Source organism: Centroberyx gerrardi, chromosome 15, assembly GCF_048128805.1.
Source record: "Centroberyx gerrardi isolate f3 chromosome 15, fCenGer3.hap1.cur.20231027, whole genome shotgun sequence".
NCBI classification, from domain to species: Eukaryota; Metazoa; Chordata; class Actinopteri; order Beryciformes; family Berycidae; genus Centroberyx; species Centroberyx gerrardi.
In genome coordinates, this window is record NC_136011.1 from 22,797,667 (window position 1) to 22,823,219 (window position 25,553).

Genomic DNA, 25,553 nt, shown 5'->3' on the forward strand with positions numbered 1-25,553 from the left:
TCATTTTTTTACTATTGTCAAAAGTGTAACAGAAGTGGAGCGAATACAATTATAACGAACTCAGATTCTGTAGAGTCCTGTGGAACATTTTGTGACGATGACATATAGGCCTAATTAATTCTCACTTTATTGAATCTGCTCTCTGGCTCTCTAGTTGATCAGCTGCCTTCATCTCTTCTGTGGAGAATACAATAACACTAGACTACTCAGCTCGCTAGTTAAAGTTAGCAACTGAACTGTTAGCAGTTAGATAGTTTATGGCACATTATATAGAGTACACACTATACACATAAAGCACTGATTATGATTTATTATAAAATCATTATATTGCATTAACTAATGAAGCCAGAAGTACATTCTCCCATCTTGTGACATCATCTAAAGGCATTTGCTTAGAAGAAGAGGATTATGAGAGTTGTGTGGAAGTTTGCAGGTAAGAGGTGAAGGTTTCAAGTTAAAGTTAAATTTTTAGAGTAATACAACTTTTACTCTCTTTTATTAGCCACTGCTCAATAAAGAACAGACCGGCTGTATTTGTAGAGTTATTTTTACCACAAAGTGTGATAGCACCCAGTCACAGAGGAGTGTCTCATTTTGGCTGACTGATCTGAATTTGGCTCTTGTAGGCCAAATTCATGCCCGAGTGCAAAAACATCAGCATGTGTGTGTGAAATGAATGTCATTGTAATGCTAATGGATAAAAAGAAAGACTGGTAGCCATGTGAACTAGTTATCTCTATCTCCGTACCTACAGTAGATGGGCTGTGTGGATCTATAGCTGCTCTGTTTTTTGGTGGATTTTCTCTTCAATGCCCACACTTGTCATTCACATCGATACGCTTCATTTTGAGCCATTGTTAAGAACTTTTGTGTTTTCTACCGTAAATATTTCAGCTTGTCTTTCAAGAGAGAAATACTTGTGGGGTCTCATTTGTAGCTTCTAGCTCAGGTAAAGAGCATAGGCAATCATACTTGTTAAAATTCAAGGCCCCGTTCATCCTGTCTATGCTCTCTCTCTCTCTCTCTCTCTCCTTTTCCTGTGTTCCCTGTGTCCTAATGCCAGAGAGCACAAAGAACACAGCAACCTAGCGCTATTCCCCACTGGGTTTCCTTTGGAGAGCTGTCTCTCCATGTAAGCAAAGTTGGTCAAGTTCAATAATAAAAGCCCCTGGAACAGAAACATAACAGAGCTAGCACAGAAAGTCTACAAAGACCGTACAACTCCCTAAGCGATTTTGCGTGTTCGTACTCTAATCACATAGGCCTATGTGTGCTGAGAGTCAATCTTCAAGAATGCAATGCAAATGTGTTTGTGTGTGTGTGTGTGTGTGTGTGTGTGTGTTTGTATACTCACGAACATCTGTGTGCTTATGCTTGTATTGCCTTATTTTCTAGTTTGCAGTGAAGTTGGGTTTTTTTTTTTGTGAGCGTCTGTGTGCCCTATCCTCTCCTTTCTGATTTATAATTCTCTGTTATTATTAGACAAAGCTCAAAGACAGAAAACCGCAGGGAAAAAAAAAGACGGAATAAAAAGAGAACACCTGATAGATGGACGGAGAGAGACAGAGGTTATAAAAAGAAACCAGAAAGATGGGGAAAAAGAGAGGACGACCAATAGATGTACAGAGCTAGAGAAAGAAAGGCAGGGAGGAAAATGAAACCAGCTCCCTCACTTCATCGGCAGGTTGACGCTCTGTGAGATGTGAATGGCAGACCGAAGACATTTATTTCAGTACACTTGACTTGTCTTTTATTTGGCCTTCAGGCTACAACATTGTGCTGCTTTGTTGAGAATTGTGGTGGTGTGTTTTGAGGAATTTGGACTCCATGGAAAAACAGATTTACTCGCTGTCATGTTTGTTTTTACACTTGCCTTATGTTGTGCTGAGGCCAGCCTGGAAGGAAACTAAACTCATGGTTAACAAATGTCACGAATATTGTTTATTTACTGTCGAAATCAACAATGCATTAACACACGGGCAGATGAAATACAAGAAATACATTGAGCATTGCATGGCGCCTCCATCGGGCGCTGAATAAATGGCGTTACAACTGGTACTGTTGTAACTATAACTACAGCAGACAATCACAGAGGAACACAAAGTTATGCTGCAACATTCTGCTTTCCTACCAATGCCTAATAAACCCTTATAACTCACAGTGGCCTCTCAGTGACCCCGGTCTGTGCAGAGTGCAACACGACTCAGCCCTCGTGTCCCGTGGGAACCTCTATTTCAGCTAGTGGCACTAAACAGATGTGCAGGGGAAGCGCTGGTCATCACTCTAGTTGTTGCAAAATTGAAAACCCGGTTGAAGTGCAGTGCCGTTTTGCTAAAAAGTTGAAATATTTTTTAACTTCTAGGACTCGGCACACTAAAAACACGCTAAGCTCTCAGCACTGTCAGGAACACTGCACACTTGAGATTCAAAACAATATGAAAAAGATGGCAGCGCTGTGAGGAAGGTTACCGGTAGACACCAGTGCCTTACTTTTTTTCAAAGTCAAAGCATTGCTTTTGTGTTTTTTTTTCCCCTATTGCCTCACTGAGTATTCTGTTTTTTGCTTCGTGGGCTCAGTGTTGAACAGTTTTTCCCATTTCCATGTTTCCATAACCAAGATTCGCTGTTGTCGTGTGAAAACCTTGTAACTCCAATTTTGGTGGTTTTGTGTTTTCACTTCAATTGGATGATTGCATGGTCTTCTATGGGTTGAGAAAATTGTACAACCCCTTGGCTTTATGAAACCTTTTCAAAAACCCACTGGATAAACTCGCATGGTGGTCGATCTGAAAGTAAGGTGGCTTTTCTTAGTTCTTAGTTTCTAAGGTTTTCGCTCGACAGTGACGATATGTTGGTGGACAGACACATGGAAATAAATAAACAGAAGACGTAAACTGTACAGTTATAGCCATTTAAAATACTCAAATTGTAATGCAAATCTCATGCCTCAGCACCTTTCATAGAAAAAATCTAACCAACCAGCTATGCAATAAACTAAACTCTACCCTATTAGATAAGTGAATGGAAGTTTTACTACAAAAAAAAGACTTTTGGAAACCCTGCCTACTGTTGTCTGTTGTACATATTGTCTGGTCTATTCTCCAGCACAACGTGTGCAGCCATTGAAAAGTGTGCATGGAAAGATGGCAGGACTTGTTATTAAAAAGAAGATGAAACACTCTTCACACACTGAAATGAACTGAGCGTACTTCTCCTCAAACACTACATTCACTGTAGGAAGTCTTAGATAGAGGGTTAATTGTTGTCAAGCAAGCAGTCAACCTTTATATCTCTCTCTCTTTCTTCCTTCTCTCTCTCTCTCTCTCTCTCTCTCTCTCTCTCTCTCTCTCTCTCTCTCTCTCTCTCTCTCTCTCTCTCTCTCTCTCTCTCTCTCTCTCTCTCTCTCTCTCTCTCTCTCTCTCTTTCTGTATGATGTGATTAGAAGCCCAGAGCCATTGGTGCCACAGAGCGAGGACAATCGAGTCTGTCCCAAAAGTAATAGCTTCTTCTCGACTTAATTAAGAAACTCACTCTGCATTCCATGTAAGAGGAGGGGGGGGAGCTGACAAACTGATCACAAATTGCGTGTGTGTGTGTGTGTGTGTGTGTGTCTGTCGCTACATGTGTGTGGCTGAGCACCCATAAATCTGTGTCTTGCTGTTTGCGGATTACAGATTTAAAAAGGGTCAAACAACTAGTAAAATTCTGTTTTTTCTCTGCAGTAATGGGTAGCCAAGCAGTCTGCCAGAAAAGATGCCTTTTGTATCCTGGAATGTCCTTAAACCATGTTGAACTCCTATAATATTTGAATCCTGTGTAAATTGCAATTTAATTCAGTAGATGCACTTAAGGAATTTACAGTAAAATGTGTGTGTGGCTGTAGTTTGTCCTATCCAAACTACTGATTGGTCATAGATGAAAGATGGAGCCTTTACCTGCCTTGGCATTGTTTTTGTGTCATACATGATGGAGGGAGAATTTGGAGGGTACTCCTCTTGAAAACACCTCTTTTATCCTTTCAACTAAACATTTTAACCAATAGAGACAAGCTTTATTTGCTTATTTGACATGCCAGGAACATGATTAGTCCAGAAGTCTGCTTACCACTTGAAAGGGAAGATGAATAAAGCCTGTTGCTACCTAGAAATCCAACTGGGTAGCTTGAAAAATGACTAATTAAATGATTATCAACATCCCTTAGAAGAAAAATGACTCTTGAAATTGTGCTTACTCTTGAAAGTGAAAACCGGGACCTTGTTTGGTAGAAATACCCATGCGGGGCTCCCCGTTGGGGAGCACTGTTACCTTCTCTACTATCTCACCGTCAAAGTACAAATTAAACACACAGTGAAGTTATGCAGCCAAGACTTTTATTCCAAACTATTCAGAAAGGGTTTGCTGAGCACGCATGCTCTTTCTCAGCACCTTCCTGCTTTTCATTCACACAGTTAAACAGATGCACAACCTGAAGCTGCTCAGAAAACCCACAGATCTCAGTTGGTGGCCACAGAGCTGCTCCACTGGAACAATTAGAGCTTAAGTGGCTTGCTCAAACACACCTCAATCATAGTTGCTGAGGCAGTGGAAAGCAGGGTTGGGGTCAATTCATGTATGAACTCATCAGTTCCAAGTGGAATCTCATGGAATTTAATAGAATTCAATTATTTTTCCTGTCATTCCAATTCAATTCCAATTCTGTTTCCTTAGAACTGGGTGCAATTCCATATGTGTTCCATGTTCTGGATCTACTCTTTTCCACAACAGAAGCCTTTTATTTGTATTTTTTTTAATGTGTTTTTTTTTTTATCAGTCCTGTAGTATTTGTGTATTGTTACAGATATAATGTCTTGTTCTGCTTTGCATTAGGTGGTTCTTGGCTGCAGAGATGATATCCATTAAAATCATTTAACATACAGCATACTGGGTATTATCCTTTACATACAGTATGTACTATAATGTTAACAATACGAGGGATAGTTTATAAGCTATTCCCATAGCGCCTAAGCTACCCTTTAAGCTACATCATGCGCACAATGGCATGCACACACACATACACATACACACACACACACACACACACACACACACACACACACACACACACACTTCACTAGAAGATCAATAATTGGATTTTCTGTAAATCTTCACAGAGAGTAATCTTGAGCTCAGGGAGCAGTAATCTCTTCGTTTGGTCAACTTGGTCGAAATGTCCCACATTAAGTTCCAAGAGCATCTAAAATACAGCTTCAGGATCCTATTAAACAGCTTTGTAATAGTCAGGTAGAGGTCTAAAAAAGTTTCGGACTTGAAAATATGAAAAATCTAGGACACCATATGATTCTCACAGGAATCCAACAATCATATTGGGTTCTATAGCATTTTAGAAAGCTATCCTAAATCCTAAATAATCCTTTAGGAGTTTCCTATTGGATTAATGGAGGACTTTTAAAGTAGGACAGATGGTATTTCACCCACTTTTTACACATTACTCTGCTGTCACCCTGCAAAAGCAAAGACGGGTCAAGTTTATTTATGGAGCGCTTTTAACAAACAGGATTGTTGCTAAGTGCTTTACACAAAGTTATCCAAAAAAAAGTTGTTAAATTGTTGTACTGATTTTCACAATCCAATAGATAATGAATAATGGTAGATAATGGTTACAACTTTAACTAATAATCAGTAATTCATGATCAGTAACCTATAAACCTAGAAATATAAATTATACATTGTGAATACAGGACTACGAAGAGAAATGTCTGTGGCTATGTGCTGGAATGGACAGAAATGAAAGGGAAAGAGCCGGCTTTAAGTATTACTGTATCTAAGCTGAGAAATAGACTGTCTAAGTGACAGCATTGGTTGAATCCAGTATATAGATTATGGCATTAGCAGTAAGCTGTATACAAGTATTTTACCACCTAGTGCTATGGTCAAATAGGGTGAAATGTGGCTACATGCTGGATGGAGGGAGCTCACAAAGTAAATGTAAACATCAGTGATAGCAAGGACGAAGGTGGGCCGTGTCAGCATATAGATAGTCTTATTATAGGCACATGCACAGCCACTTATACCGCTGGGTGACATGGTGAAGAGATATGTCTGACGTGTGAATGAGATGGTAGAAATATAGTGCTAGAGGAGAGTACTGCCAGCATACAACTACTGGTTTTCGGGATACATTTGGTTATATTTTCCAACTTGTGTCCCAAGATAATGTGGCATGTAAAGATTTGATTAACCTGAATTGTGATATATTCCAAAAGGAGAGAGTTTAAGTATTCAAGTATCCAAGATGTAGCATCAGTAGTGGTAGAAGCTGACATGAATGATAGTAAGGAATGCAGACTGCAAAATTTGCCATTAAGTGTTGACATGTGATGAGTGGTATCCATTATAAAACAAAACCCACAGTATTACTGCAATCAATTCTTTCTTGAATGTTATACAGGAGAGCCAAATTAGTAAATTGTATCACAACACTCTAGTGTCTCTCACACAACAAGTCACCAGACCATTCCCTATAACCTCCACCGTCTGAAACACTTTCCCAAACGGTTCCTGGGGATGGAGCCAGAGTGCAGCAATAGTTTAGCAAATATGCAGTAAAAACTGAGACTTGCACAATGGCTACATTTGTATATTAATTAAAAAAAAAGGAGAATGAGTGTGGGAATGGCAGTTAGCTGGCACATTTGTCATGCACAGGATTGCCAGAGTGAGGGAGAGCTAGAGTGAAACAAACAAAAAAAACTAGTATGATATACAACATCAATACTGTGCGATTTTCAAGAGTGCCTTTGTCAGCACAGTCAAGTGATGGTAAAAACAGTTCACTTGCCCTGAATAGAATCCTTACAAATCCTAACTGAAACTTGTCTCCCATACTCACCATACTTCTCATTGTATCGTCTAATTATTATAAGTAGCAGTCGAGGTAAGGAGTAGTTTCACTAGTAGATACTTTCTGATTATTTCTGTGTAATTACACAGCAATTACCCTGTAATTTGTGCACCATAATGTAAAGTGCTACCATAATAATAACTGGAAGAGGAAAAGTATTACTATGAGTAGTAGTAGCAGTAGCAGCATTCACATTAGCATTATCAGTCAGTTTATGACAATAATACACAGTGTTAGAATGGAGCCTGCAGGAATAAAAAGCCAATCCAGAGAGAGTGTGCTGCAGCTATCACCTCGGGAGTAATGAATTTCTCTACTGTAGAGCCAGATGGCCAGGTGATGGGACGAGGCCTAATACTTAGCACCATTTATTTGGCAATGCCAGGAGGTGTCCTACATATAAGATCTGAGCAGAGAGGATGAAGGGCGGGGTGGGACTTTATTGGCCAGGCTGGGCTGACTGACACCCAGACAGATTAGCAGTGGTAGAGGGCCTATCTGCACTGAGCAGGTATGCTTAAAACAAGCTTGGTGCCCAGTCACTGGAGTGTGCGCATGTCTGTGTGTGTGAGAGAGAGAGAGAGAGAGAGACAGAGAGAGAAAGAGAGAGAGAGAGAAGATCAGTTAGTATCAGACTTCCATGATCAGCCCTTTGTTCACTACATAGCTATCTTGACATAGTGCCATTTTGTTTTGTTTGGCTGCGTTGCTGCTACAGTCAGAGCATGTAGGCCTGTTCACACACATCTATCTGCGCCATGCCACACCAGGCCAAGTATCTGCAATGCAGTGGCTGCCATGGCTTAGCACCGCTGCCTCTGTGCAATACCCTTGAGTCCACACAGACATATTCAAACACACTCACACACACACACACACACATACGAGTGCATGCTTCCTCTACACTGCAAAAAATATCCATCTTAACAAGTCATTTAGTCTCATATTCAGCCTTCAATTCTTATTTTTCTTAAACCAAGAGAAAAATTCTTCCAATGAGGTGCGATAACTCTACTTGTTTTCGATGCAGATTCACTTCTTTGAGGATTTTTCTAGAAATGAGTGTCAATATGTTGAAGCAAGGCAGGAAAAGGCAGATCACTGCACTACTATCAAGAAAATGACACTTAAAATATCTAATGCCATTGGCAGATTTTTTCACTTATTTTAAGAAAATTACGATTTTAGTACTCAATAATAGACTAAATGATGGAGAAATATGGAGATTATTTGCAGTGTACCCACATGCGAGCACACACACAGAGACATAACAAATCACACACACGCACACACACACACACACACACACACACACACGCACACACAAACGCAAACATTGGACTACATTGGACAGGCACTGAACAAAAGGCATCACTCCCGTAAATCCCATCTCTTCTCTCGTCGTCTTCTTTCCCTAACCCCGCGGCCCTCTTTGCTTTTCTTTTTCTCACCCCCTCGTTCCTTGCTCTATTGACCATCTTTTGCCCACGCTGCCTGTCTCTCATTGATCTTTACATCGGGTGCATGGGAGAAACACATCTTTTGGCGTGGTGGAAGAATGAAAGCTTGTTTCTGAAAGCACAGGCAAGCCAACCTTCCTGCAAGTGCGCTCCCTCTTTCTCGCTCGCGCCTTTCTTCTCCACCGCATGTACAGACTTATTCCTGGCAGAACGCTTTTGATAAAATGTTCATGGTAAGATACTTTTTACTTGCAGCTAGAACCAAACAAGCTCATTCCATGACTCCTTAAATCTTCACACTTTTCATCCCATTTTTTCTGCCGCACAAAACAAATGAAATTCTATCAAAAGAATCTGGAATAGATTTTTTTTTTTTTTTTTTTTTCCAACATGCGCTGTCGTTTAAAATAATTCAATGGATCTCCCCTGAGGGCTTTAAAAAGACGGCACTCCACAGGCTGTTGCGCTTATCTCAAAAGAGCCTTGGTATCTATGAAGGTGATTTGGCGGATATTTATTGGACAGCTGTATAAGAGTGGAGATGAGGAGAGAGGAGAGGTGCGCTGTTATCTTTATTGGATCATGCTGTGCAATAATGATATCCTCACACCACCCAGCCACCCCCCGTCTGAAGTTGCGGCTACTACCCTGCTGCAAATCGCTGTGGCTTCTCCAAGTTAGGCTGGGAAGAAATAATGAGAAATTAAGTTTGAGAAATAGGATGTACTTCATCATCACTATAAAATAATAATGTCTGTGTGTTCGTGTGTACATGTGTGTGTGTGTGTGTGTGTGTGTTTGTGTGTGGGTGTCTATATTTGAGTGCACATGCATACGTGTGCGTTCATGTGTGTGTGTGTGTGTGTGTGTGTGTGTGTGCACAGCGTGTGATTAGCCTATCTGTTCTCGCTACAAACATTTTTATCCTGCGAAGAACTGGGACAGAACGAGCCTCAACATATGTTCTGTTCCTGGTAGCTTTTGGCAGTACTTTCTCCCAGCTGTGGTATTGTGTGCAAGTGTATGCTTCCAATTTCTCACTCCTAAACACACACACACACACACACACACACACACACACACACACACATACAGCTGGTAATTCCTTCCGAGGCCTACATGCACAGACTAGAGATGTATGCATGTGTTGCATGCATGGGTGTTTGTGCATGTGTGTGTCCACACTTCGCTCCGTGGAGAAAGGATTTAGAGGTGCCCTTGCTTTAGAAACAGGAAATTGCCAGTGACCCCACTGTTGAAATGGCGGGCTGCAGGGAGGCAGGCGGACATTAAAAGATACTGGAACAGTGAGTGAAAAAGGAAAGAAGAAAAAGGGAGAATGGATTGACAGTGGGAAATAGAGGGGCCAACAGAGAAGGAATATGTCTTTTTTGACCTTTATTTACTGAGGGATTGTTTGCTGAACACACTTGCCCCCTGGTTCCTGGTTCCAGCCTCCAGTTTCCCCTGCTCCATATTCAGTCACTTTCCCACTCTCACACCTGTCTTCCATTGTTGGCAAAAGCAGCTCTACTAATGCAGTTGAGAGTTAAGGACTTTGCTTAAGGGTGCTTAAATGGTAGATTTATTTACCACACAGTGATTTTCTCACCCAGAGAGGGGATTCAAACTGACAACCTCTTGGTCAGAAGCCACTTTCTCTAACCTTAAGGCTACCGCCTTACTGTGCTGATGTGGGAGAAAGGCTGACAGAAGAGCAGTGAGCAGTTCACTGGTGTGAATGTCAAGTTTATTTATATAGTTCATCACATCCTTCATCACAAAGTATGTCTCAAAGGACTTTACAGAGGATGAACCTACCTAGACCTATAACTAATAAAAAAAAAATGTGTTGGCATGGCGATAGCAGTTGACATTAGCGGAAAACATGGAATCAGGCTCAGAAAGTATTGTGCCAAAATGTTGTCTGTACTATAAGTTAACTAACTTGAATAGCAGAACATTGACTTTTAAACATACAAAAATGTTTTCACCCTCCTTTCTGTTATCTAGCCAATTACAGTCTATGAAATGATGCACTTCTATATTATAGAATGACTATATGAATGACTATAGTAGATTACCAATGTCTATGTCATGTCAATGTAATAATGAAGTTATTTTTAATTTATTAATTTCAAAGAAATCAGGCAGCATGGTTATGGCCCAATCTGGCTAAGTTCGAGCCTATAGGCCTACAGGTAGCCTAATAATAATCATCTATAGTCATCTAGCTAATAATAATAATTTCACATCACTGTCTAGCCTACTAAATTTATAAAATGCACAATGTAGCCTCTTTGCCAAACCACAATACAGACACACTAACACTCATATTGACATGTGCAAATCAGTAGCATGCGGAAAAAAATTAACCGGTTTCCAGTTTAGTGAGTGTTTTACTATCAGCTGTCATCCAAATTAGGTCGACCGCAATCCAGCCACAGTTAGGCAATTAGAAAACCGGAGGTGCTATTTAAGTTTTAGGATTATGCATGGACACTTTCTGAAAATGGCATCATCACCTGTGAGGAACAGAAGATATTTGTTCTCCCAAACTGAAAGGCAGAGGCAAAAAGTGCATTGAAAAGTGTGTGTGTGTATGTGTGTGTGTGTGTGTGTGTGTGACTTCAGCTAATAAAGCAGCAGCACATTATGGTTGTGGTGCTGAACGGACAGCGCCTCTGTTGGCTTGAAAAGGCTGCGGCTATCTGTCCCATATGAGCCTGGTATACTGTAGCCATCTTTACACTCACCTACCAGCCACCCACCGCCTTGGCCTCTGTTTCACATCACCTCATGCTGCCCGCTGTTTGTCATGAATGAATCGTGGGTTGAACCTGGGAATTCGGCCACTACGTTTATGATGAGACACTGGGCATTGCAGACAACCCGCACATTCATTGAGTAGGTATGTTTTCTACTTCGATGAATATAGTGATCTACAGCTGGTATTATGGGCCTGTGTGTTCCATCTATTGCTCTGATGACATTTGAGAATCCTGCTATGGAAAGGAAATCAACTTTGGTGATGTTGATTTCGTCTTGCTGCTTGTGGGAAACGGATATGTTGCTACGGATGTCGCTGTAGCATTGCCTTTAGTACTCCAGACAGTGCAAGAGTAAGAGATGATTGTGAGATTCCTGCTATATATGCCACCATACAGTGAAAAGACCAAGAGATGAAGGGTCACCAAAAGTTTTCGGCAATGTGAGGATTTGTTAAAACAAACTCTGAAAAGTATTTCAAATGATTAATTGACCCAGGACGTCTTACTAAAAAGGTTCTTGGAGGAACCTTTGTAGCCATGTCAAATTTCAAGGTTCTTAAAGGAAACTTAAAGGTTATTCTATGAACCGCTCTTATTCTAAGGGATCTTAGAAGAGCCCTATAGGGTCGGCACAGAGAATGCAAAGGGAGAGATAAAAGCGTGGGGTAAGTCATGAGAGAAGAGAGGATGGAGAGAAGAGAGTGGAGAGCAGTGAGGGGTTGAGAGAGTGCACAGAGGAAATGGGCATGCTGTCCGGAAAGACGGCTGATGAAAGGAAACCCAAACACCCAACAAATAAATATGTGGTAGTTGTGGAGAACAAAGTGGAGTTGACTCTACTCTCCCATCAGCCACATCCCTCGAGGTTTGTACTGTAGGCTAGGATTTATACTTGACCACAAAGTAATTTGGCAGAAGAAAAAGAACAGTCTCTCTTGCTCTGTTGATATTGTTTTTCTCTGTGCGGTCGATTCTACAAGAGTCAGGAGAGATGTGCAAATGCAGCAATGGCAATTGGCAATGCAGCAATGGCAATTGGTAATCTAGTCACTTGGAATACACTGTTACAGATTACAACCAGAAGCAGGTAAAGACCCCATGAAATGTCATCTTTACTTCCTGGATTTGATGCATTCTGATGCATATTGGGAGTTCATTTCATGGGGACTTTAAAGTATTATTCCCAATCATGACCATAGTGTGTTTTCCAGCACATCAACTCTTATAGAGCAATGGCAGCAAGTTGCTTAATAATAGGCTTCCAAATTCAAGTCTCTTTTACCCACAGCACTATTGCCACAGAATTGTGATCCTCAACAGGTAAAATTCATCCTCTATACCTGTGTGCTGTCGAACTTCATCACAGGTTACACTTGTGAAAGTAATTTTCTCCAAGTTATGTCTATTCCTTATGGAGCAGTATCTAATTAATATAAGGGAGGATATTTTCTATCACTGTTTAAATGTAACTATGAATCCTCACACCTTAGCTGCAAATTGGAATTTCCACACTCTTCTTTGTGTACTCTGAACTATACGTCTTTGCCGTGAACACACCGAGACACTGTACAGGATATGTACTTGTTAGTGATAAAGTACAGAGGATACAGAATCTAGCAGGGAACAAACTATGTCAGCAATAATATGGGTTGTTTCTTTGATCTCTGGGGAGAAGAGCATGTGAACAATTCCTGAGTAAAAACAACATCTGGTTTAGGAATAGAACCATCTGATGCTTTATGCATGAGTTTGTATCAGTTAATAACACCTTTCGGATGGTTTGTTCTTAAATGGATCCAATATGCACCATCAGATGGCTTACGCTGTGTGCTACCCATTACGGCCCGGGAGTTTAATAATAAATTATCTCATCTGCTTAAATGTGAAGCATGAACTTGATCTAAATATCAACTTCACAGTTTCAATTATAGCACCGCAGGATGAATTGGTGTAAGGCCTAGACTGCAACTATGACTATTATCACTTTCATGACAGATATTACTCGTTTAGGCAGAAATACACTGAAATACTGAAAGTTAATTCAAAACATGCAACTGCATTACAAAATGCCCTGTATAATTTGCAACTAAAATATATTTAATTTCATATATGAATACTTAAATACAAACAATAAAACACAGTTGATGATATTCATTTTGCCTGTTTAAGGAATTGATTGAACCTTTATTTATTTAGTTAGTCTCATTGAAATCAAGATCTCTTTTTCAAGAGAGACCTGAGAACAGCAGCAAAACATATACAAAAACAATAAACAAGCACAATACAATCACACGTTACAAACTCAGCATTCAGTGAACGTCATGGACAAGTCATCAGAAACAATCATTAAATAAGTCAGCAAGTAAGAATTTAAAGTCATCTAGTGGGATAAGATGTTTTAGTTTCAAAGTCCTTTGTAATTCATTCCATTTATAAGGTGCAAAGGTGCAAAGTATGGCACCAAATTCAGTAAATGCACATGGAATATCTAAGGTCAGCCAGCCCTGAGATCTGGTACAGTAGTTAATGGTTGTAAAAGCAAGGAGAGATGAGATGTCAGTTCCGATGTCTTAATTCTGGTTAAGTGGGGTCCTTCTGCCCTCCTATCACTTCCACTCTCTCCTCTGTATGTGAGCTGCTGCTAACACCAGTAACCTCTTCGACATCTGAAACAGCTGCAACCCGATGCAGCTAACAAGCCCTCTGTCTACACCAGGAAACACCGTGTCTCCTTTTTGCCTTTGTCCTCTTTCTCTAGTCCCTGTTCCACTGGTCTTTATTCCTGCTCTCAGGGCCGATCGATAAGCGGGCAGGCCAGGACCAGCCGGCCAGAGACCTTCACTATCAGTTAGCCCGGCTGCCTGGCCGCCTGTCTGCCTGCCTGCCTGCCTGTCTGTCTGTCACTCTGGGGGAATGTCAGCCGTGAAGGACGCTATTACAGGCCTGCCCACGGGGCTGTCACGCCTTAACCCTCTCAAACACGCCTGGGCAGCGGTACACACACGTGAACTGAGGAAGAGATGGAGGGAAACAGAAGAGGGAAGAAAGCAAGCAAAGAGGAAATGGTGGGGGAGAGAGAGTGAGACGAATAGAGAGAGAGAGGAGATGAGACATGAGAGAAATATCTGACAATCATAGTACAAATACAACTGCTCATTGAAATTCTTAATTTTCCTTAATGCATTCAGTGATGTAGGCCTCTCTCTTTCTATATTGTGTTAGTCAAAAAAAGCTTATGCCTTCAGTGCCCATGTTTACCTCATAAACATCTAATCTCATTGATTAGTGCCTAGTCAGTGTTTTGTTGGTAATTGTGAGCTCTTGACACAATATGACTTGAATACTGCTTAAACATATTTTGCTGAATCAGCACTTTGAATGTAACTAATTTAGGAAAGATTGCAATGCCAGCAAAGAAGCATAAATGCTGCCATTACAGTGAGAAACAGCAATGATCTGCTTTGTGTTTCCATTTGCAACAGTTTGGGGATGTTCCATTTGGCTAGGCTGCAACATTTTTGACATTTCATCAAAACAACTACATGCAATACTTGCACCAAGCACATTTCAATATTGCTCATTCAGGTAAGCACTTTGTTGTGGCTCACTGTAAACCCAGGCCAAATGTTTAAATAAAGATGAGGAAAGGTAACTATCAAAGGCTTCATTCAAAGGCAAGGCAGACTCAGGATTTCTCCATAAAATTGTTAATTGACTTCTTTGTTTCACCATTTCATTTCCATGCTTTAATTGATTTGTTAACAATGTTGCTGCTGGTGTCGTGTGTGAGTGACAGTGACAGATATATGAAGATACAGATTCAGATCTAATTAGCTTTTGTTGATAGCCTTATTTGTGTCGGGGGGCTTGTAGGTAGAACCCTTTGTATGGGAATAATACTAATAATAAACTTTATTTGTAGAGGACTTTTCAAAACAAATGTTACAAGCTAATTTACAGTATAAGGAAAAGCAAAACACAGTAAAGTGCAAAATGCAGTTGAATGAATTAAATCAAGGTTGATAAAATTTAAGCAAGAAAAATAGAAAAACATACAGAATGCTAGAAAGTAAAACAAATCAAAGATGAAACAGGAAGATGAAAGAGGAAAGGGGCACTGCTGGATTTTCCTAATCAAATTTGCAAAGGTTTAAATTCATATTTGCATGGCTAGCTTAGTGTATCAACAGCAGGAACAACAATTAAATCACAAATAGTGTATCACCACATACTAGCTATTGGGTTTTCCTCAACCATTGTGATTTCTTTAGCTTCAAAACATAATCACAGTACTTTCTTTGACTGTCTTCTAACAGTCACAGACACCTCAATCTCAAAGTTATGGTAAAACTCAGAAAGGGCCCCAGTCAAATATGTATTTTTATCAAATTATTAAGTGTTACATACATTCCTGCCAACATCTCTCCACTGTATCCAAGCACTGTCTTAATTCAAAGATGAAAGAGAGAGGGAGAGGGAGAGGGAGAGAGAGAGAGAAAAGGCAGAAGGAAAAGAGAGGTCGAAGGAGAGGGTTGTGTTATCCAACACCCTATGGTTTATTGATCCTAGCAGGGTCTCTCTCTCTCTCTCTCTCTCTCTCTCTCTCTCTCTCTATCTCTCCCTCTCTCTCTCTCTCTCTCTCTCTCTCTCTCTCTCTCTCTCCACAGTAAATTGGACTGTTTTCTTCTGCAGTGATTGACGTCTGCCTTCTGTGGCAATGTTTTCCTACTTGGGGTGATAGTTTCAGTGGACTGAAATGATTTTTCAGTTGACTCTGGCATTCCGTCTTAAAATGACACGAATCTTTGAGTGCATACAGTGTCTGAGCTGACAGGTGACAAGTGTTAAGCTAAACAAGCTACAGTACCTCTTGACAACTCTGTCAACAAAAAACAAAAAGAATGGACGACAAATGGCGCTTCAGTCATTTATCGCCAGGACTAACAAAACAGCGCAGCCCAGTCCAAGCATGAAATCATGTCTGGAGGGAAATCCTTTATGTTGACAAAAAACAGCTACTGTAACACTAGTGCCAGTGTCGTGGAGCACAGTGCGAGGAGACACACAGCTGTGCTTTGTGATTCTGGCCTTTGTTTGAGTGTCTCTCTGTGCGCAGAGTGCGTGGCGTTGCAAGCCAAAGGAATTGTGTCAAAAGAGACACCGACAGACATTGCTATATTATGACTTCTCTCTCTTCTCTCTTTCTGGTTGGCAACTGTACAAAGAAGAGAAGAGTACTCTTCATATTTATTCAATTTCATCTCATTATGCCTTAGCAATCCAACTGAGCAATAAAATAAAGCTGACGGATTGTTAGGTGCAACAAGGTTCACAGTTTCATTCTGATGACTTCATTTTGAGATTCCCATCCAAAGCCATTTACCATATGTACATAATATTTATTTATTTTTAGTCATATTGAATGAATTAGCATTGGTCAGCTGTTACAATGGCAATATCAAATTACACATCTCAATATCTCTGCCAATTTAAAATCAATTCTCATGCCAATTTCACCTGTTGAATCATATGATGACTGGCTATGGACTGCCAATTTATGAGCTCTGAAATATTTATTATTAAAAAATAAGACTTTTTAATTGTAAAATAGCTCAATCTCTACTGCTCATGTTGCTAACCCACGTGCGCTAATAAGCTTGCCAGTACATTTTAAGAGGTGTTAAAGAGTTTTCTATGGCTGTTACAGCAGTTTTTTGAATATAAAGTTTTTAATTTGTCCCATTCAGATTACAATGGATGACCAATTTGTCAGTGTTATAAAATTGCTGGTAAATTTGGGCATTCTGCATCCAGAATGAATGTGCAGATGTCTGGAGCTAGCACAGGCGGCATGACACACACTGCACACCCTGCTCTAGCTCATTCTTTTGGCAGCATAACACAGAGCAGCTGCACTACACACTTTAACACCACAAAGGAAGTACAGGAAAGTAAGGGTCGACATCCAGTTCAGCAGCCACAGTGGACAGTAATTATTAATTTATGTCTTTATATACATACCTTAGGCATATATGAAGTACATGTACAGTGCACATGTAACAGGAGCTGTAGGGTCAAACTTGTCTTGTGCTTTTGGAGTTAGTTAGGGGTTCAGCATCTTGCTCAGTGTCACCCAAACAGGAATACACCCTCGCCGTGGTGAGGCAGTGAACCTTTGACCCTCCTGTTGCCGAGCACTCTCTAACCCTAAGCTGCCAGTAGCATCATGCAGCCAGACTCTCTTGCACAATACAGAGGTTAGATTTATTTAGTCTCTATGCCCATTGAATAAAGGTTTAGGATTCCTAATGTATACAAAAGTGTTTTTATTTTAATTGAAAATCTACATGGTCCTCTCAAAAAACATTATGCTAATGTCCGAAAATAAGGCTCTTTTCCTTCATTTCTGAAACGTTGACTTTTGTAGAAAGTTGTGATACGTACAAATATGAAGTTTCAACCAAGAGACATGGATATTGTGCCACTGCTAGTGAGTTGGTTAATATGCTGTTTGCGGTTTTGAATTATTTTAAAATGCAAACTGTTGCTCAAAAGTTGAGGTAAAATTGTTTTAACTACCCCAGTGCAAGGTACCACTTTGATTAAGACCCTTGTGCTTAGTCGTCCAATCTTTTGACATCCTCACCCAATAAAAGCACCTTCGCGGTCGCACAGCCCACTTCACTCCTGACCTAACTTCCCCTCTCACAAGGAAACTATAGTCCCTTGCCAGCCAATTACCAAGGGTTGTTCAGTTCCCCCAAAGCCCAATCAGCAGCCTCCATCTCATAGTTTAACCCCCCACCTCATACTGCTGATTAAGAAACCCGAGGGCTTGCTGAAATAACTCACCTCACTTCACCCATCCATTTTTTTTTTGTTTTATAATTTTTTGCCCCAAACACTGCATTATTAATCTTTCGTTTTGCCTTGATTGAGAAATCTATAGCTACCAGAATGGAGGACCTCAGTTAACCTTCATTTATTTTAAGCATCACTTTCCACTCATTTGACATTTTCTCCTCAATTTATTTGCCCATATTTTCCACACACCACTGAAGGATGACCTAATATAGTAATCAGTAGTCTAGTAATAACAGCATCCCCTATGCAAAACAGATTTTTAATCACCGAAGCATAAAGTCTTGGCTCACCTCGGTTCATCGAGCTACATTTACAAAACATGGCTGAGGAATGGCCAGTGGGAACCCTTAGAAGACTTATCATTTTTCATTTTTAAGCTAAATGGAAACAGTAAACCGTCTGGTCTGTGGCGCAGATCAGATTTCTCACCACATCAGAAAGCCATGCCCCCAACCAATTGCACCTAGCGTTTTCAAAACACTTCTGAAGGATGATTGCCCACGGGTTCTCCTAAATGACTCATATTTTTTTATTTATCTGTCTTTTTTTATATAAATTATACAAAGTCCTCAACAAAGTTTAACAGCAGTAAACAGCTTAGAAGACCATTAATTGGACAGTGTTTTTAATTAGTATTTCCCCACTACTTTTTGACTCTTGGTTCACTTCAGCATTTCCATATTTCCAAAACAGCATTGGTGCATTACCTATTAATTCCAATTGTAAGATCATCCTTTAAGCCATGCTGAACAGATTCCCTCAGAACTGTATACTGTCCACAATCAGTCATGCATGTTGTGATAAATCACTGGGAGAAGTCAAGCTCTCCAACAACAGTGCTGGGACCACAGAGTATTAATCACAGCAGGACAGATTATTACCCGTCCTCCATCCATCTTTTCCTGGTGACATTGCAGGGCCTAAACAAACAATAGTGTGTTGGTATTATCTGCAACGTACAGCGTATTATGAGGCGGTGGCAGACACTCGTAATGGAACCTTGGGATGAGAGTAATCGGCACTCTCTCAAGTTGTCTGTGCTGGAAAACTGACTTACAGTTGGGTTTGGCCGCTCCGGCTTTTACTGCCGCGACTTTTAGGGATATGATGATTTATTTGCAGTATGTTACAGGGAAGAGACAGAGATGGACGATCGTAATGAAGCTTGACGAGTAATAGGCTGGTGCGAGATAGTGAGATGAATTAACGCTGTCAGTGGGCCTGATTACAGAAGACCCAGTACGTTCGGTTCAGTTCCTGTTGTGCCGCGAGGAAAAAAAAAAAACGCGGGGATTGTTTATGAGTAACAAGGGTCTCTCTGTGTTTGTCCTGCAGCGTCTCCGACTGTCCCTCCGCTGCGCTCGGAGCATTTCAAACCCTGTCATGAGAAGGACCTGGCCTACTGCCTAAATGATGGGGAATGCTTTGTCATCGAGACGCTCAGCGGGCCTCACAAGCACTGCAAGTAAGTGATTGTCCTGTTGTTTTATTCCTCTTCCTCCTCGTCCTCTTTCTCCTCTTTCTCCTCCTACTCTTCTTCTCCCTCTTCTTCCCTCTGAGACAGAATGTGATGACAATATAATGTTATGATATGCCTGCTTTTTGTATTGTAGCCTGCAGTGGGACTGAGCTGGCCGCTCTTGGTTCACTCCATTCACTATTTGCCGTTGGCAGCATCTATATGAGCTGCTCCTTGTGAAAAACTCTTCAGTGGACATGACCTCTTGAAATGCTTTAGGGAAACGTTGTGGGTAACTTAATCTATGTGTGTGTGTGTGTGTGTGTGTGTGTGTGTGTGTGTGTGTGTGTGTGTGTGTATGTTCACTAGGACTGTGCCCATATGAAGATTTCTTAGTACTTAGTAGTATGATTATCTTGGCCAAAATTATCTCAATATACAATATTATCCCGATAATTATTGAGATGATGAACATATAGATATGCTTCAATTACTAAAACAATATATCATGTCAATAGCAAGACATTTCTCTTTTTTAAACCAGTTTTAATGGAAGATTGTAGAACATACTGTATGTAAGGCGATTACATGTTGCTATTCAGCCTCAAGTTGCCGGTTATTGCGGTGGTCACGGTAATAAAAATGAGGGGCGGTGTAATAACCGTTATTGTTTTTGTACCGTGATTGTCCCATCCCTAATGTGCACGTAACCTGTGAGTGTCGATGTGTGTGTCTATGTGTGTGCGTACGTATGCATGCACTGGTGTGGTGACTGTATGTGTGTGTGTTAGTTGTCCTAGTTTTGAGAGTAGAGCTCATAGGCACTTAGCCCGTTCAAATGTGGGGCCCTTTTCTAATTAAGTCCCAGAACAAACTCCTTCCAAAATATAACCGCAGGACTTCCACCCGACCTGCTTTTCAAAGAGCCTGTTATGCCTCCCCCAGGGTGTGTGCATGTGTGCGTGTGTGTGTGTGTGTTTGTGTGTATGGTGGTGGTGGTGGTGGTGGTGGTGGTGGTAGTTGGGGGGGGGGGGTGTTTCAGTTCAAAGATGTGAGAGAGATTCGCTTTGTTCAATAACACATTCTTATGAAAACATATGGCTAGAGTTGGACATGCACACACTCAGTGAGATGTGCGCACAAAGCATACACTTATCAAGTAGTATACACACACACACACACACAAACACAGTCGCCCACATCAAAGGCTGTCTTCTTCAGCGTGCTGCAGTTTCCACAGTCTGGATTGTGCTCTGCATAATCCAACGGTCAAAAGTCAACCCAAGTCCACAACGGCACAGACGTCTGGTATTCAGCTTCTGTGTTTCATAGAGAAGAGAAGAAAGTTGAAAGAGAGAGGGAAACAGGATGAACGTGGCAGAATCAGAGAGAGAGAGAGAGAGAGAGGAGAGCCAGGTGTGGGCGAATGTAGAGTCAGAGACGGGGAGGATTGTTGCCCCCCTCTCCTGCTCACCTCCGTCGCTATGACAACATAATCTGTGGACAAGCATAGCTGTTAACGACTGAAGGTTTGCAGTGTATGCTGGGATGGCACTGAACACGCTGTCGGTGCAATGTGTATGTTAAGGCACAGGAGAGAGGAAAAAAGCAGACTTTGTTGTTCTCTGTTGCTGATGCTTATTCATGTGACAGTATTCATTCCAAAGTAAGATATGCACCATCTGAACACTGTGACATCCACTCTATCAGAATGATTGCTGGTATAAATGTACAGTAAAAAACTCACTATGTGATTTATCTAAGCACTTGCTTATAAAATAATTGCATTTAGTGGAGGTAATCATTTATACTTTGGAAATATTGAGGGTGAACATAAGCTAATGATTTATCTTTTTGAAATGAAACCCTTCATATAAATATTTTACTATTCACAGCTGGAGAAAAGAGAGAGTAAATATTACTGAAAAACCACCACCGAAGAAAAAAAAACATAGTATACATTTCACTTCTATTGACACATTTCCAGACATAATTTGTCCTCATCAACAAAAGAATGACAAATTTCACCCCAGGCAGAGGATCAATGCATAATCTGATTCAATTTGTGTTTACAACAAATTGAGACAAATCAGGTTGGAAAACGTGTGATCAATCCAGACGTTTAATGGGGATAAATTGGGCTGGTTTGTGGCATTATGCGTCACAAAATGAATCATTTTTATTTGCAAGATGAAACTTGATCCTTTTTGCAACGATTTTCTCATAAGAGTCATAACTCATGCATCAAGTGCCATTCCCAACCAGTTGTAAAACAACCATGGATTGCCCCCCAGAGCGCTGTTTAGCGCTGTTGGTACACAATGGTTCTGTTTGTCAACCTGAGGGGATGGATGATACAAACTGCTCTCTCTCTCTCTCTCTCTCTCTCTCTCTCTCTCTCTCTCTCTCTCTCTCTCGCTCATACACACACACACACACTCACACACACACACGCAGCAGAGCTCACTGCTTTGGGCAACATAGTCAGGCATTCAATCATTAGTGTTCAGCTAACCAGTAAATTAGTCAGTGTGCTAAGATAATATTTTCAGAACATGGCAAGAGGCCAAGGCACTCAGTTATAAAAGTATGTGATGCTGAATTTGATTAATTAGTTCTTCGATATAGCAAGATTTTCCCACTGTGAACAAAAACTGTAATGATACCGTTTTACTGTAATTACTGGTTCAGATATGACTATTTAAATGTCTTCCTCTTCACCTATATATACTCTCATTCTCATTTCTCCTTTCCTCTCCCCCTCCCTCTTCTCCCTTCCTCTGAGCTTCATACTTTGTGTTTTGGAGAGAAAGTGCAGGCTGTCTGAATATCTAAGCCACTATTCCCTAATTGTGTCAGGCAGTCTGTCGGGCCCAGGGACCCAGGGATTTAGCTCTACTTCTTCCTATTCGCCAGTGTTTATTTATTCCGTCTTCGGAGGCAGGAGGAATTCGATTTCTTCTCCTTTTATTATTTATTTCCTTCTGCCGGAGCGACTGTAAAGGGTCTACCCGAGTCTAGTTAGCAACAAGGGCTAGCTAAGCCCGTCTCATTGCCCTCTGCCGAGCGATAGAAAGGCAATCTCACCTGGCAGTTGGTGGCAGCGGGGGGTTTGGAAGAGATCTGTGCAAAGCCCCTGCCAATAAGACCAGGGTCTGACACAGGCGCTCTCTAGAGGGCACACACACACACACACACACACACACACACCCAAACACACAAACACTTGCATAGGTTGGAGTCTGAAGATGTTGGCTCACACTGTGTTGCAGGTAAAAGAGTTGACCTCTCACCAATAGATAGACCGGGGTCTTTTTCTGGAAGAAATTGCGAAAGCCTCCCCCAGGTCCAGTGTTTACATTGTTTTCGAACATGAATCGTAATGGAAGGATTACTGCTGTAAAGCTCGCTGCGTGTAATGTGGATAGAATTTACCCCGAGATCGTTTTCTGAATTGAATTGTTGAAAAGAAGAGTATGTTGCTCGGTGATATTTGTGATGAGCATTGATCAACAGCAATGTTGTTGTTGTAAGGCATCGCTTGCTATAAGTAAGGTCGAAGCACAGTGAGGCATATTTTGATCTACCGCAATATCATTCCCTTCAGTCTAAGGGAAATGGATTCTATATGTTCTGCTTCTGTACCACATCCAATATCTTCTGGGTATGGATCGTACAGCTTTTTCTATACCATCAGTCCAAAAAACATTATTTTCCCCCCTCCCTCTTTTCATCAACGTTTTGGTGCCATGACTAAAAGCTTCTACTCGAGGCAATAAGGAAACCACTTCACTCCTACAAGTGTCGCCTCCCATTTCTATCTCTCCTGCCCTCTTTTCTTCCTCACCTCTTATCTCACTCCTCTCTTAATCTTCCGTTCCTCTTTGTCATCCCTCCCTCCTTCTTCACCTCCACCTCTCTTTCCCCTTCATTCACCTCTTCCTTCACAATTTCCTGCCACAGCCCTTTTCTCTTAGGCTAGATTTGTAGTCGACTGTGAGGTCGTTCGTCATGAATTTGCTACCGGCTGTAAAAGATGTGCGAGTTGGATAATTACAAGTTTGTCCGATCACTGCAGAAGCAGGCGTGTCTCAAATATAAGAATAACTCTTCCACCGTGACATGTGGACAAAACTGGACAGGCTCACAAAGATGTGAATGGTAGGTGCAAAAAGGCCAGTCACTAAAAACAACAACAAGTTAGGGGGGAAAATTGTGTGCCACACACATACAAAAATGTGATAAAATCCTGCTGCTCTATAACAAGAGGCTAGCATTTTTTTCCCCCCTTGAGACAAACCACTTTCTGGAGTATAATCCTCCTTCTCTCACTCACAATCTTTGTCATTCTCCACCTCTGTCCCTCTGGATTCCAGCCTTTCCTTTCCTGGGCGACTTCAGGCTTTCCCAGAGCATTCGACTATGGACCAGTGCCACCGGATTGACTTGGGCCTCATAGGTGCATAGAGAGGCTGCTGGGTGGAATACATAACAGTCTCTTCCCTACTTGTGTGCAGACTGTGCACACACACACACACACACACACACACACACACAGGCAGGCCTATTAACAAGAGGCATGCTTGAAATTGACAACACACATCTAAGCTCCCAGAAAACAACAAGGAGATTACTAAAATGCACATGGGAAAAAAGGAGAGGCACCTGAAGCAGCTGTAAGTCTAATACTGAAGGTGAGCAGGTTAAAAAAAATGTGACGAGTTAACTCGTCTGGTTTCCCTCTATGGGGAAATTGTCGCTGTCCAAGGCGCTGAGGTCTCTCCTCGGGCCATTTGGAAGGACACACACACACACACACACACACACACACACACACACATGAGTTTCTATCGGATACCCCAAGAGACCCCTACACTGCACCAGTGAGCATAGCAAGTGTCAGGAATATATACAGTAGAGGGGCCGATGCATTCTCTGCAATATTGTTTCTGACATGCAGGGATTTACCTCACACTTTGCCTTGGCATGTGAAAGCCTCCGGGATAAAAGTGTGTCAAATGCTCGCTATATAGAATGCTGGAGTGCATGATTGTGTGTGTGTGTGTGTGTGTGTGTGTGTGTGTGTGTGTGTGTGTGTAAACAGATCGGTGTGTAGGTGTGCTGTCATTACAGGGGGAAACAATGTGATATACCCTGTTCCTGTCTACATTCTGAAAACCCATCTGGTTGCTGTATAAATGGAAAACACCTATTGTCTCTCTTTCTCTCTCACTCTCTCTTTCTCTCCTTTATCTCTCCTTTCCCTGTCTTCCCTCTCTCTCTCTGCTTTCTGTCTCTTTTTCTCTCTCACCCTCTCTCTCTCTCTCTCTCTCCCCCCTCATAACCATCTGTGCGATAATAATGTCGCGCCAGTGGGAGTTCGACTGGTGTCTCTCTGACAGTAATAAACAAGGCTGATGCCGAGGCATGCTTTCGAGGTGGGAGAAAATTAAACAGATAAGAGACCGCATATTGTGGCTAGACGGCTCCGCTTTCTTCGAATGATTCCTCCAAGACGCGATGAAGAGCACTCAGCATGCCTGGGACTGGAAGACATGAGGCAAAGACCGGAGCTGGGAGGGAGCCAAGGAGGAAGGAGGAAAAACAGAAACCAGGAAGCTGGAAATGAGGGAATGCTTTGTGGTGAAATGGTGACTGAGAGGTGTTGATAGTGTGTGTGTGTGTGTGTGTGTGTGTGTGTGTGTGTGTGTGTGTGTGTGTGTGTGTGTGTGTGTGCGTGTGTCATGCGTCAGTGTGTCACTGTATCTATCACTGTATGTGATTACAGGACATGTAATTAGCACAAATTCAAGGCTTAATGATCTTTTGCCATTTTAATCAGGGGGCTCCACAAGGGAAAGTCAATACACTACAGTTGTGCTTTTCTGTTTTTGTTTTTTTCTGAAACATAATTTAATTTTTATTTGTACTTATTTTTGGCTATATTTAGCTTGTGCGTGAATAGAAAATAACTAATGTAGTGGCTTGCTTTCTCTGACAGCGCCAGCCCTGGTAGTTAATGTAAAGTACATTGTTGTGATTAAAAAAATATGTCTATACAGCAAAATACTACAGCATATTAATATATATAGGTATAA

At 41.3% G+C, this 25,553-nt stretch overlaps 1 protein-coding gene across 1 annotated transcript in view; it reads left to right on the forward strand.

Moving 5' to 3' along the window:
- Positions 1 to 25,553, forward strand: part of nrg3a (neuregulin 3a) — a 315,296-nt gene that overhangs the window by 177,319 nt on the left and 112,424 nt on the right. The window contains exon 2 of the mRNA XM_078288565.1: positions 19,332 to 19,461. Coding sequence (XP_078144691.1) covers positions 19,332 to 19,461 — 130 coding nt within the window. The remainder of the gene's footprint in view (positions 1 to 19,331; positions 19,462 to 25,553) is intronic.